This window comes from Anticarsia gemmatalis, chromosome 9 (genome assembly GCF_050436995.1).
Source record: "Anticarsia gemmatalis isolate Benzon Research Colony breed Stoneville strain chromosome 9, ilAntGemm2 primary, whole genome shotgun sequence".
Taxonomy (NCBI): domain Eukaryota; kingdom Metazoa; phylum Arthropoda; class Insecta; order Lepidoptera; family Erebidae; genus Anticarsia; species Anticarsia gemmatalis.
The window spans coordinates 2937457-2950453 of NC_134753.1; the positions used below are offsets into that span (position 1 = coordinate 2937457).

Genomic DNA, 12997 nt, shown 5'->3' on the forward strand with positions numbered 1-12997 from the left:
AAATATTTTCAGTACAAATCTGGAGCTATGCCAAAATATAGTCCATTTATGTTTGATGGTTCACATGGTCGTGAAAGTTTGATTTGCGTACATACATGAATATCGATTGTGAATATTTGAATCGTATGTATACCGGTACAGATGTTTGGGTTATTGACTTTATAATGTAGGGTCCTATTTAATTACCTAAATACTATTACCAGATATTGCATCTCCACTAATAGAAATATCCCCTAACAAACTAACAATAAAACTACAGCTCCCGTTATAAAAATAGTCACAGTCATTTTCTAAAGTACCTGTACCTCTGTACCTGTACCTATGTACCTGTACCTCTGCACCTGTATCTTTGTACCTGTACTTGTAACTGTACATAAACCTGTACTTGTACCTGTACATGTACCTGTACTTGTAGCTAAACTTGTACCTGTACCTGTATGGGTAGTTGTACAGTGTACCTGTATAATATAAAGCAGTACAAACCTTTGCTGGCTCCAGTGATCTTATCCCGGAGCACGTTGATCTGGTGCACTCTGCCGAACTCCTCGAACATCAACCTTAGGTCGTTCTCGTCCATGCTTCGAGGCACTTGGCCTACGAACATCTGGAATTGCAAACAGAAGACATTATTTTAATGACCAGGAATATAGTGGTGAGTAAATTTAACGTATTGTTGACTAACTGCTGGGTTTGAGACTCCTAGCGGTATAAGAACGGGGCTTTAAGTCTACCGCGCTGAGTCAGTACACGTTGAGGGCGTTGCATTCCCTCAAGAACTGTTGCAGGAACTTTCAAATGTGTCAGATCTCCTACGTTAATTTTATGTCACTGTTGAAGCAAGTGTTTTCTAATACGGAAGTAAATAAATAAAATATCAAATGACCCAGGGAACATTTGCGAATCACACACATGATCACGCACAAGTTACGATAATAGCAATAACAACATAAATTTCACATTAATAGGGACAATTAATAAGTCACGCTCGACAAACTCGGTGCATAAAGCAATCACTGGGACATAATTGGGAGAGGGAGTTGTCCTGCCATCTAGCGGCGAGTACGCGAACCAACCGCGCGGAACATTTTTAATTACGTCGGCACATCACTTCATTTGCGATTTTCAAACTTCATTTTCTTTGAAGCGAAATGAATTAAATGCGACTTGGTTCGGAGTGCGTTTTGTTCCGTTCCTCCAGTCGCGTCGGGAACAAGAAATGGAACGTTTTGAATGTTGGAACTAACTTGCGGACGTTTTTAGAATGACATTATTAAAATTTTAATTCCAGACTGCGAAGAGAGGGATTAATTAACTTCGTTATTTTTATTACAAAAAAAATATGATTTTATAGAGTGGCTAGTCTTTAATTGCAGCTTTATAGCTTCAACAAATACGGTCAAGATTTTCATTTTTCAATTAGTTTTAACCAAATAGTTATAATTACGAAGTATGCACAATATAAACAAAAACCATGAAATTAGAAAAAATATTTTATATTTGAACAATCACCCCCCTAATAAAACGAAATAAAATGAATTGCCAAACTAAAGTCAACTAAAATGGACTATACATACAACATACACATACAGACATATTGAGCAACTTATATTTTCCATCATCTTAATACACATTTCGCGTTCCCATGAACGATTATCGTTATCATGAGGTACCTGTGTATGTATGTTTGTATGTGTATGTGGGTCACATAAAAGAGGTCATTGACGCGAACACGAAATGTTTAGATCTATGAGATTACATTTGTTACACAAAAATATATTTTGAATAATGCGCTTTAATATGCTTTTGTGATTCTGGCATCTTTTGTTGAGTTGATAGGGGCTGTTTTTCAGTTCAGTTTATAGAAACCATGTATATGGTGGAACAAGTAATTGATTTATTTACTTCATAGTAAGAAGCAGGATTTTTTATTATCTCCATTAATTTCTCCAACGGAACTAAGAAAAAAAATTGCCACAACAGCCTACTACTGGCTTTTGCTGATAGTAGGTTGTACTGGACTAATATATTATCTAGAAATATAATCAAAAGAAGTACAAAGGCGGTAAAACGGTTTACTACCGTACGTAAATGGGGTGACCTGATGACCTTTGCTTCTGAAGCTTTTGTCTGAATACCAATAAACAATAGCTTTTGATCGCCGCTCTGCCCACACTTATGGGAATACATTTTGTGAACCTTAGCTCTCATTTACAATAATGACATTTTCTTGCATAATTAAGGTTGAGTTCCTAATCTATCAGTGAGTTCACTTTATTAAAAACATGAAATTAAGAAAAATTAATGGCGTTCTATATTCATTCAGCATATTTCCTAGTTGCTTAACCGTACAATAGAAATTTTACCCTTTAAAAAATTTAAAACTATTCCACGAACAAATTTATAGGAAATTCAGTCCCTAATTAACTTAAAACCATAATTATTATGTATTGTATGTATAATAAAATTACCTTGATGTAATCAGGATCAGGCATCTCCGGCTTTTCGTCATTGTTGTTGTTGTTTATGCTTGTGACGTTGTTGTTGTTGATGTTCATTGTCATCCCACTGTAACAACACATAAACAACACGTTAGTTTGTTGATGGAAATTGTTAAACAGTTAGTGGACAGTGGCCGTTCTGTAAACAAGTAACTAGAAATACGGAGTGGTGTTGTAATTTTGGACTATATAACTGTTTTATTTTTCAACAGAATATGTCAAAACTTAACATAACATTCTCATTATAGTAAAATTCGTGATTTATTAAAGAAATAAAAATTATTTTAACGTGTTCAGCTTTTATTTTATTTAAGGAAATATAATTATAAATATATGAACTGTTGTACAATAAGCGATAGTTTCACAGCTTCTGGAGTGTCAGATAACCTAACCGAAACGTATCTATGTAGTACTGGTGAAACAAGACAAAAAATGTACTAAAAGTGAAAGCCTTTTAAAATGTATGTCATTAAGTGATGAAAAAAATAACAATATGTTTTTTCTCATATACAATAAAGTCAAAAAAAAACAATAATATATTTATTAGAGGAAACCTTGCATGCCCAAAATTTGTTTAATACATTTATTGAGGGCATGCAAAGTCCCCAATCCGCACTTGGCCAGCGTGGTGGACTCAAGGCCTAACGCCTCCCCCTCGTTTGGGAGGAGACCCTTGCCCTGCAGTGGGACAGTAATGGGTTAAAAAATATATATTTTAAAGACAAAACATACACGAGTATCTTACACGTGTACAAAGTAGACTTTATTTTCAAGTGGGTGTTTTTAAAAGCCTTTACAGATATCCAACCCACGCTTATAAATATTTTTAAACTAAGCCTTCCTGTTCAATAAAAACGTTAACGTATTTTAAGAACAATAAAGATTATGATGAAATATTTTAAACAACATTTTAAGTCATTAATGGCGTGTGGCAGCCAAAGACAGAAAACCCTGGACAATTCTGGGAGGGACCTTTGCCCAACAATGGGAAAGTGCAAGTCAATAAAAAAGAATATATTTTGCAATTTGATTTCCTTAAGTGTCATTAAAAAGATATTGTTCATGTTAATTTTTTTTCTTTGTTTTGCAATAGGTCAGTTATTTATAGTCTAAATATTGAAGGCTAAATAATTGTTTGACAAATTAGTCAAGCTATGTTGGGCTATCTGTCAATACTACATAAGCCTGTATTCTCTGTGATTTTATATACAAACAGTAATATAAATTGATAGGTAGAGAGAATACAATATTACAATAGCATAAAAATTATAATAAAAAATAAATCAAATTCAGCGCAAGTTTTGTAACCTTTAATGAGGTCAAATGACACTACCTCATGGTAAAACTATGCATCAAAATCTTATCTATAAAAAATAAGTTACCAAAAATTTATTGAGATAGATTATATTAATATATAACTGGAACATGAAAACACAATCATAATTCAAAAGTAGGTAAGTATATGCAATCGCATGCCATCCTTTTCTAACCTATACCAAAACACGAAGCGGAAAAGAGACAAAACTCCAACATGTTTCTTAAAGGTTATCAATAAAAATATACATGAAATTTTGACTTTACTACAAGCACACACCATTCCAGCCAGTATCGTTATGTAAAAGTACATATTCCTATAGAAATACCATTCAGAATATCACTATCGTAAAATCATAGGTTATAATACAAAGGTTAAGTACTTAGCTAGTCTAGAAAAGCCATAGTTCCATTCTCGTGTGTACACCACGCACTTGCTACTAACGTTATCACTGATAAGGCCGTACATCGCTCGATTACAGCACGTTATCTTTTATCAAACTCGATCGAGCCAACGTTGTGAGAGAGCAGTTCACGAATAACTTTACAAAGTGGGTACATGGAATGTTTTAACGTAACCTACCTTCATTTTGTGGAATATTTTTCGGTGCAGTGTTGCAATAGTTATGATGAATTATGACATACGATGGCGATTGTATTTTGTATTGATTTAAGAAGGAAAGTGATTTACGAAGTGTTTATTTTTTTTATTTTGTAAAATCACCATTTTGCTTTACCTACTTAATGTGTAACACATGTCTTGAGGGTAGGTAATGTCCTCAACGCGCACTTGGCCAGCGTGGTAGACTCAATGCCTAACTACCTCTTTTTCGGGAATAGTTCCTATAGCTCGGCAGTGAGATAGTCACGGGTTATAGAAAGAAAATACTGTCAAGATTTTTTTACATTTTGTCAATGGGCATGAGTTTTTTGATGTCAATGATCAAAAAGTATGCCGTCATTCATGACTATCATATTAGATCTTGTTAGATATAAACAAACGTGATTATTTTGGTAATAGGTAAAAATCGTTGTAAGAATACCTTACATAAATGACATTCATATATTTTCTTGCACAACGTTATGTACTACTACTATTAACATTGAAATACATTTATCAGCTAATGCTGACAAAGCAAAAAGGCCAATCGGCAATCGCTCCATGGAAAATACTGGTATCCAGCTGCACCCGGTGAGAGTGGAAACTGTATCCAATATATGTAGTTGAAAGAAAGGCAAGGCTGATTGGTGTGAGGTTAAGAACAACATGCACGTAATAACAATAATAAAATTGCGATGCATAAAATGGCGTATGATAAGAGCACCACTTTATTAGTCATCATAATCTACTGATAGACATTGGACAATAAATAAGGATTTACGTAAAGCCTGTTGGGTGTGATAAGTGCAGTAGACATTGTGTACATAATATGAATACATAAGGTGCTCCTGCGGTTGCAAAATGATTTTTTACAATATCAAAAACACAACGCAATAAAGATGTGCCTATACTAGAATCAAGCTCACTTGTCCCACGCAAGTGTTACAAGTAGGTTCATAAATCTGCAAAATTTTGTAGGTATGAGATTATATAGATTTTTCTAAATATTATAGACTGTAGACATAAAAACCCAATTATTTTAATACTGTAACTTCTTATAGATAGTAGCAAATATGGATGGAATTTTATTAGATGAAGAACTATTATTACTTTTCGCTATTAGGCGATTCTCGGAAAGTCTGGAGTTCAATATCCTCTGTAAACAGCAACAAGCTTAAGAAGTGGGTGCATAGGAATTTTACTTTAGCTTGCTATAATATGAACTAATGAATACTAAAGGGGACTCTTTTGTACTATAAACTAACTTACTTGCAAATTTCGTAATAAATGATTCCAATATTTACTGATGAAAGAAAAACATTAAAACTTTGATACTTTATCACTTTTAATACTAAAAAAGATACAATAAATATTATTGTGAATATGTATGACTATGTATGTACTATACATGCTAGAAGTTACATTCTACCACATAGCCACGTGTGTGGCCAGATTTTTTCAAAATGTGTCCAACGCAAAAAAATATGAAAGTTATATCTAATATATAAAATTCTCGCGTCACAGTTTTCGTTGACATACTCCTCCGAAACGGCTTGACCGATTCTCATGAAATTTTGTGAGCATATTGAGTAGGTCTGAGAATCGGCCAACATTTATTTTACATACCCCTAAGTGACACTTTTTTTAATGGCACAACAACGTTTGCCGGGTCACCTAGTTATAACATAAAACATTAGTATCACAATGTCATACACACATTACTCTTTATCAAACCGTATCTATAAATCGATAGTCTAATGAAAGGGGAATTACGACAGAGGGAAACTTATCACTACAATATGTTTTATCTAACACCCTCCTAACTTATTGTTTAACATCTAACGGCTTGTTTTACCGACAGATAGAGGTAACGAATTTGATATAAATATTTTTGGTTTATTAGAATTTTATTCTAGGATTTGCGTTAAAAAATATTCGCGTATCTTTTTCTTTTGATTTTTACTGTGTATATAACTGTGCCCATTTACACCACAATTGGGTTAGTATTTTTGGTGTTCAAGAGTTACAGACCAACGGAATTATTATTGTTTTGGTGGATTATTAGATTTTAGTTGATATTCTTTTAATTCAATGCTAAATAGTTACAATTACAATTAATAACCCGTAAAATATCGTTAAGTATCTGTAGTTAAAGTAGTACTAACGTTTCGTGATAAGGGGAATCCCATATTATAATTTTTTGTGGTTATTGACTGATTAGTTACTAATCCTTTTTATTAAACAAAATTGTGTCCAAAATGTATCCAATGTCGATTTACAACAGGAAACTACACAGTAACAAGCGTTCAGCAATTTCGAAGAGACAAAAAAACAGACAGACACACAGATTTTTCATTATTTATAATGTATACTAGCATGTTTTAGGTAAGCTAACCGTCACTTATCTATGAGTGCAAAAACAGGCGCTTAAATATAGTTATCTAACTGTTTACAAGGCTAGCTGATAATATATTGTTTGAAGGATATTTTTGGGTAAATGTGCGGCAGACGGAGTGTGTGCAAACATGCAAACAAACCTAGTGACAGCTGTAGTGTCATTGGCCGGTGTGAATGAGGGTTGCAATCGGGCCTGCTAATCGAAGGGTACCATATGTGAGGGAGTATTTTTTTAAAGTTTATTTGACACCTATGTATGTGTACGTATAGAAGTGACGATGACTACAGTTCTTGTAAAGATTAGACTGGTTAAGTTGTTCATTTAAAGGTCTCGCATTTTTTTAAGGCTTGAAGAAAACGCTAGACTGCTGGTATTCAAATACGTGAAGAGTCTAATCTCTAATATCTTGGTAACTCCGTGTCCACAGTTTATTTCATTGTATCATTTTCTTGTAGGGTAGTTGTTAATTGAAATCTGCTAATTCAGCTCAATTAAATTAAAGCAAATTCGAAACCGTTTTTCTTCGGAAACAAACTGGAAAAATCAGCGTACTAGACAAATCATTTTTCACAGAAAACTGTCAATTCCATATTTCAACCACATCTCTTCCCAGCCAACCCACAACACATAGCAGCTCCTTCGGAAGATGCTGTCGGAACATCAAACCGAACCTATTTCCTTACATACAATATTAAGACATATGTCACCCCCATGACGTGATTTGACTCCTACGAGGGTTGAGGATGGTAGTGGAGGGGAGGAAGGGGGGTTACTATAGCTCACGTCCGTAGAATAACAATAACTTCGGTAACATGTTGTGATACGCGTTCATTTGCGGGCAAGCACCAAATGTTATAGTATTGGTACATCGCTCACGTCCCTCTGAGTTGTGGCAACTAGATGTGACATTGTGGAAAGTATTTGATTCAAAACCTAGAAATTCTCTGCTGCAATATGGCCGTATTTTGTATAGGGGTACGGCTTAGTGTTAGTGGAAACGAAAAAATATGTACTAGTACCTAAAGTTAATTGATCTTTTCATACTTTTTGGATATCAACTGCTTAGCAAAAATTTCTACAGATGTAACAAAGGATGTATAAATTTAATAACTTATAATGTATTGGATTGTCTCAAAGTTGCATCTTGAACGTACTAGTACTTATATATTTTTTTAGTCTCCTGGAATCACGGTATCACGTTTTTATATAGAGAGTACTTATTATAAAACAAGATATTATACAATATTTATAAGTGTACATGGTACGTTGCACCGCTACGTATAAACGAATGCAGTTAGATAACATTGTGGGTTAGTAAATAATAATATACATTGTTTGTGTGAGAGAGTTGCGTATCAAAGTCAACTGGAATATCATTTAGAATGCTATAATGTAGTTTGTAGTAACATGTTGATCAAAAATATACATCGATGGACACTTATAGCAAAGATTCGTTGTTTACAAAGTGCTGTAATTATGATGGTTAGCGATCAGTGCGTTAAACATCTTTTGGCGCTGCCTTTAGCAGATAAGTGGTGCTATTTGGCAGGCCTAAAAGTCGGTTCGTTTGTAGATTGTCAGTTAAGATAACAGTTGCTAAGCCTTGTCTTTTGATGGCTAGAAAATTTTGCTGTTAAGTTGAGCATTACCATCACCTGCATTACCCTGTATTTGCAGATGATTTTGGTGGCGTCAGACAGGGGAATTTCGTAAAGAAGAACTTCTTCGTTAGTAGTTGATAAGGCCTATGCTGAAGTAGCCACAAGTTGACTACTCACCATTCAAAAAAGAAATGGATTAAAAAACGAGAATTTGTAAGAAAAAGTGATTTAGTAGCGGTTGAAGACATTTGTTCTAAATAAAAAACATATCAGACCTACATTAGAAGCTCAGTTTATGAGGAAGACATATGACATCACGGCCGTCAAACATTTGCACAAGTGATAGATTATGTTTTGAGGACGAAAACTTCAGTGTGACGTAATGCCTAGATATAATCATGGTGTGATGACGTAAGGCTCAGGGAATGATGGAAGGTGACACGTAGAATTTATATACAGAACATTTCTGGCACATGAGCCTCAGTGGAAAAACGTTACAAGATATAATCGGAGTAAGGTCACTTAAGCCCTTATTATTTCAATTATGAATCGTTTTTTATGGTAGATGTCGAGTGTTGAGTGAAAGAACGTCGTAAGACTATATTGATATCAAATTACTAGTGACTATAATAAACGTCTACGTGGGTTTACGCATAATTTAAGTTTATGGAGTGGGTGTCTGTTATCAAAAACTATATCTATCGGGAAAACCATACGTGCCATGTTTTCTCAACGTGCTAATTGATGATTTGAAAAGACTTTTAATATAAACCATATTTTGAAATATACTATAACAAACCATTCCGAAAGCAGAAGTTTTAACGCCTAATACGGGGAAAAATTATAATAATATTGTGGGAATGTAAAAAATATGCTAGTAGTACACTCCTCAATCAAAACCCGAGGACAGACTTAGCTATGGCCTTTACACACCCAAGAAATATCGGTGACGCGAATAACACACAATGCGTCACTGGAACTACAAAAACGATTACTACTGAACCAACACCTGTTCCAGCTGTCAAAATAAATATCGCACTTCAGCACACGATGACAGACAAGATTAGTAATAGGGGACTAGGAGAAACCATTGACTCATTAGCGGACAGATTTGTAAGTAACTGATGACAGAAATATGACGTAGAATTCGAGGATGCGCTAACAGTTCTTATATGCAGTGAACATTTCGAAGGTAAGGATACTTAATTATAATTATTACCCGACATTTTGGCCGGCTTACACCGGTCGTGGTCAAAGGCAATCTTAAACTCAACGGCAGTTAATAAATATGGAAGTGTAACCTTTAAAATGTTCATCGCACATTAGTCCCTTGTGGATCTTAGCAACTATTATGAGTAGCATCAGTAATATTAAAAACTTTAATGATGACGTGTGTTTGAATGCAGGTGGGAGTCAATGAACTGTTGTTGCTGAACGAGATAAAGGTAATAAGGATAAATTCTATGGTAATCGTCAAGGTTAGTTCGCTATCTATAGTTAGAAATTGAAAAAGCTTATCTGTCTGATATAGAATTTACCTTACCAGTTTGGTTCTAGTAATACTTTGTGGGATTGGAACTGACGGAGTTGAAGATGAAATTAAAGTAACTTTTAAAGTTGAATGATTTTGATTAAAACTTTAAATCAAACTTTGGCAACCAATAAATAATGTAGACTTAGAAACTAACATTATATTTGCAAAAATTGGCAACGAATATTGAGAGGAAGCTAAAATTGTAATAAATCCTTCACATGTACGGCGGGATCTTATGATTCATCAAAACTGCCAAAACTCATGCCAAAATATAACTGAGAGAGGAAACTTTGAAAATTGCAATACACGAGGGAGATTTCAACTTTCTGGTCGAGTAGTGACGCGCGGGAAACTTGCAACTTTTTGACTCTGTTCAATAGTTAAATTGAGATATAAATTATGCTCACTTGCTCACACGCTTTTAGTATAGTGTGGTTGACAGTTATTGTTAGTAAAATTCAAATCTGTGGATGGATAGTACCAATCATAGAAACATTTGTAAGCTTAGCATTTTCATTACAGCAAAAATTGTGAGTATTGTTGATCGAGTTTTTGACAAGTTGAATCGTTCAGTTGTCGCTTCAGTTGTTTAACAAATAATGATAATGTTTTGAGATATCACAAACACATTCTTAACAAAATAATTCGAGGTAGATCATTATCTCTATGTACTAACAATATGTTAAATGATATGCATATTATTATAGAAATTAATACTGATAAAAATACCAAAAATAAGGAACAAACACTGCCTATTGCTGCTAGTGACGATTATAAAACTGTAGACATTTATATAAACATCACGCTAGATTTCAATTTCCAGACAGATTATCAAATGTAAAGATAAGGAACCACATGTTACAAACTAAATAATAACCAACAAACTTTGCTTGAGAAAGCCGCTAAGAAAATAAACTAAGGCAGGCTTGGTACAGTTCAAAATCCACAAATTAAGGCCTCAGACTGCAACCTTGAATGGAATGACACAAGAAGAAGACGCATCGAAAGACTCACATCTTCTGCCACAAGAGCAAGACAAAACTGTTGACAAACCTTCATCCAATGAGAATGTAGAATGTACTATCTTGTCATATTACACAGTGCTGGGTTATCTACCTCTAAAAACGAAAGCAATACGCACACTACACAGAGAGGTTAGAACTCTGACTCATGAGATTTGTGGTTATAATAAGGTCAATGGAGGTGATGAACTGATCCAAATAAACCTAAACAAAGAAACCGCAGTAGAGGGCTGAAGATCCCATATTATTGGAGTGAATTAAGATCACAATTGATAAAGTAATATGGATTGAACGATCATAGCAGAAAACAAAATAACCTTATCTTTCGAGTGTGCATTGTCTCAAGGGAATGCGATTTATGACCACGATTGATATACATATGAAACAGTTTTGATATTACATGCGCATTATTTAACAATCGTTTAGGTATTTGAATCGAATTTTGCTCGATCATCGCACAATGATCTAGATGAAGATAAGTGCTTGTATGACAAGACAAAGCCTATAGACGATTCAAAACTTATCAATCGTGGATTCTTATAATAAAAATTAACCGTCGCTATACTAGATTCTTATTACTAGAGTCCTTATCGAAATGTTGCACCCGTTGCATCCTAAAACAAACTAAGAACGAAGTGGTAAGATAAAACTTAGCGCTATCACTTACTTCGGCTTGGAGTAGGGCGACGAGGGCTGCTTGTGGTTCTTGTTGGGCTGCGTGGGTCTGTTCGCGTTTGTATCCAGGCCGCCGCCCGGCGATATCTTGCCGGCGAGTGCGTTCAGTGTGTGGAGCATGGCGGGCGGCGGCCGCTTAATTCCAAGCGGCCTGGTCACGGTGATGACTCGACCACGTTTGTCGAGACGGAGGTGCTTGATGGCGGCCACGGTGCCTTATCTCCTGATAAGAGGCGCGGGGGCACACACGCCCCCCGCCTCATCGCCACCTGACACTGTCACGCACACACTCTCACGCGCAACGTAATGTTCCAAGTTTTAACTAAACACCGATATGGGTCAGCGTCCTGTCCGCTCTATACATGATTTTAGCATTTTTTCATTATTTGTTTAGTTTTTATTTGCACTGGTAAGTTACACGTATCACTTTGTATCAGTCTTCGGATTCACTTAGCTGTTGGATTTAAATTTGTAATTTTAGAGGCCGTTGCGATGTTTTGTCGTGAGTTTCGGTGGATTCTTGTTTTGTAAATACATTGAATAAAACAAAAGCCTTAATAAAATATAGCTACGACGGTTATAAATTAAGTCTCCGTAGAACGTAATGAATATTATTCGTGAATTCAGGCGGCCGTGACTGCTTATTACTTAACAATAGGAATAATAAAAAGAAATAAGAATAAATTCCTACAATAATCTTCGCAGAAATTTAGCTGGTATTCAGCCTAGCTTCATAAATCAGATTTGCCGTCAACAATATCTATAGTCTAGGTGGCTCAAGGATTACAGAAAAAAATATGGTATCCAAGGTGTCAGATTTACAAACGCCTGAACAAAAACGTAGAGCAAAGAAAAATATATCCGCGTGTCGTAATGAAATATGTGACCGCAGGCGGTTTGAGAAAACCTTTTTTTATTATTTTTTACATGATAAATTCACACAAAATGAAACTGTCGCGAGTTAAGCTTTTGGCTTACGCGTATTATGTCCTTTTAAATTGTTCAAGACAAAGACGTCGCGTGGTTTAAATTGATAGATGCGCATTGTTTTTGCAACTTGTTTCTAAATGGCAGAAATAACGGTTCAGTGTTTTTGAAGTGAATGTGATTCAAGGTTAAACTTCACAGATTTTTAGTAGCAAGGAAAGTTTACAGGAATCGTTGCAAGTGGAGACATTTAGTCTTCACCTACCCCTATAGGAAATAGGCGTGATTAAACAAGAAAGTAACGAAACAAATCTCAATCTACTTCACTAACTTTACGTTCTAGAACAACCAAAGGCTTTTCACCAACTATCCATTCTTTCAACAAAATCTATCTAAAAGCTTATTATCTCATACAATCTAGTATAAA

General features: G+C 34.9%; 1 protein-coding gene across 9 annotated transcripts in view; it reads right to left on the bottom strand.

Moving 5' to 3' along the window:
* LOC142975609 (CUGBP Elav-like family member 1) overlaps nucleotides 1–12997 on the bottom strand; it is a 425650-nt gene that overhangs the window by 145292 nt on the left and 267361 nt on the right. For 4 of the 9 annotated variants that reach the window (XM_076118565.1, XM_076118559.1, XM_076118566.1 and 1 more), the window contains 2 exons: nucleotides 2469–2565; nucleotides 484–604 (listed from right to left, as the gene is read on the bottom strand). In XM_076118565.1, the coding sequence (XP_075974680.1) occupies nucleotides 484–604; nucleotides 2469–2565 (218 nt within the window). Of the gene's footprint in view, nucleotides 1–483; nucleotides 605–2468; nucleotides 2566–4195; nucleotides 4362–11635; nucleotides 12098–12997 lie in introns of those variants that run through there. The other 5 variants (XM_076118557.1, XM_076118561.1, XM_076118558.1 and 2 more) reach the window with 2 other exon arrangements.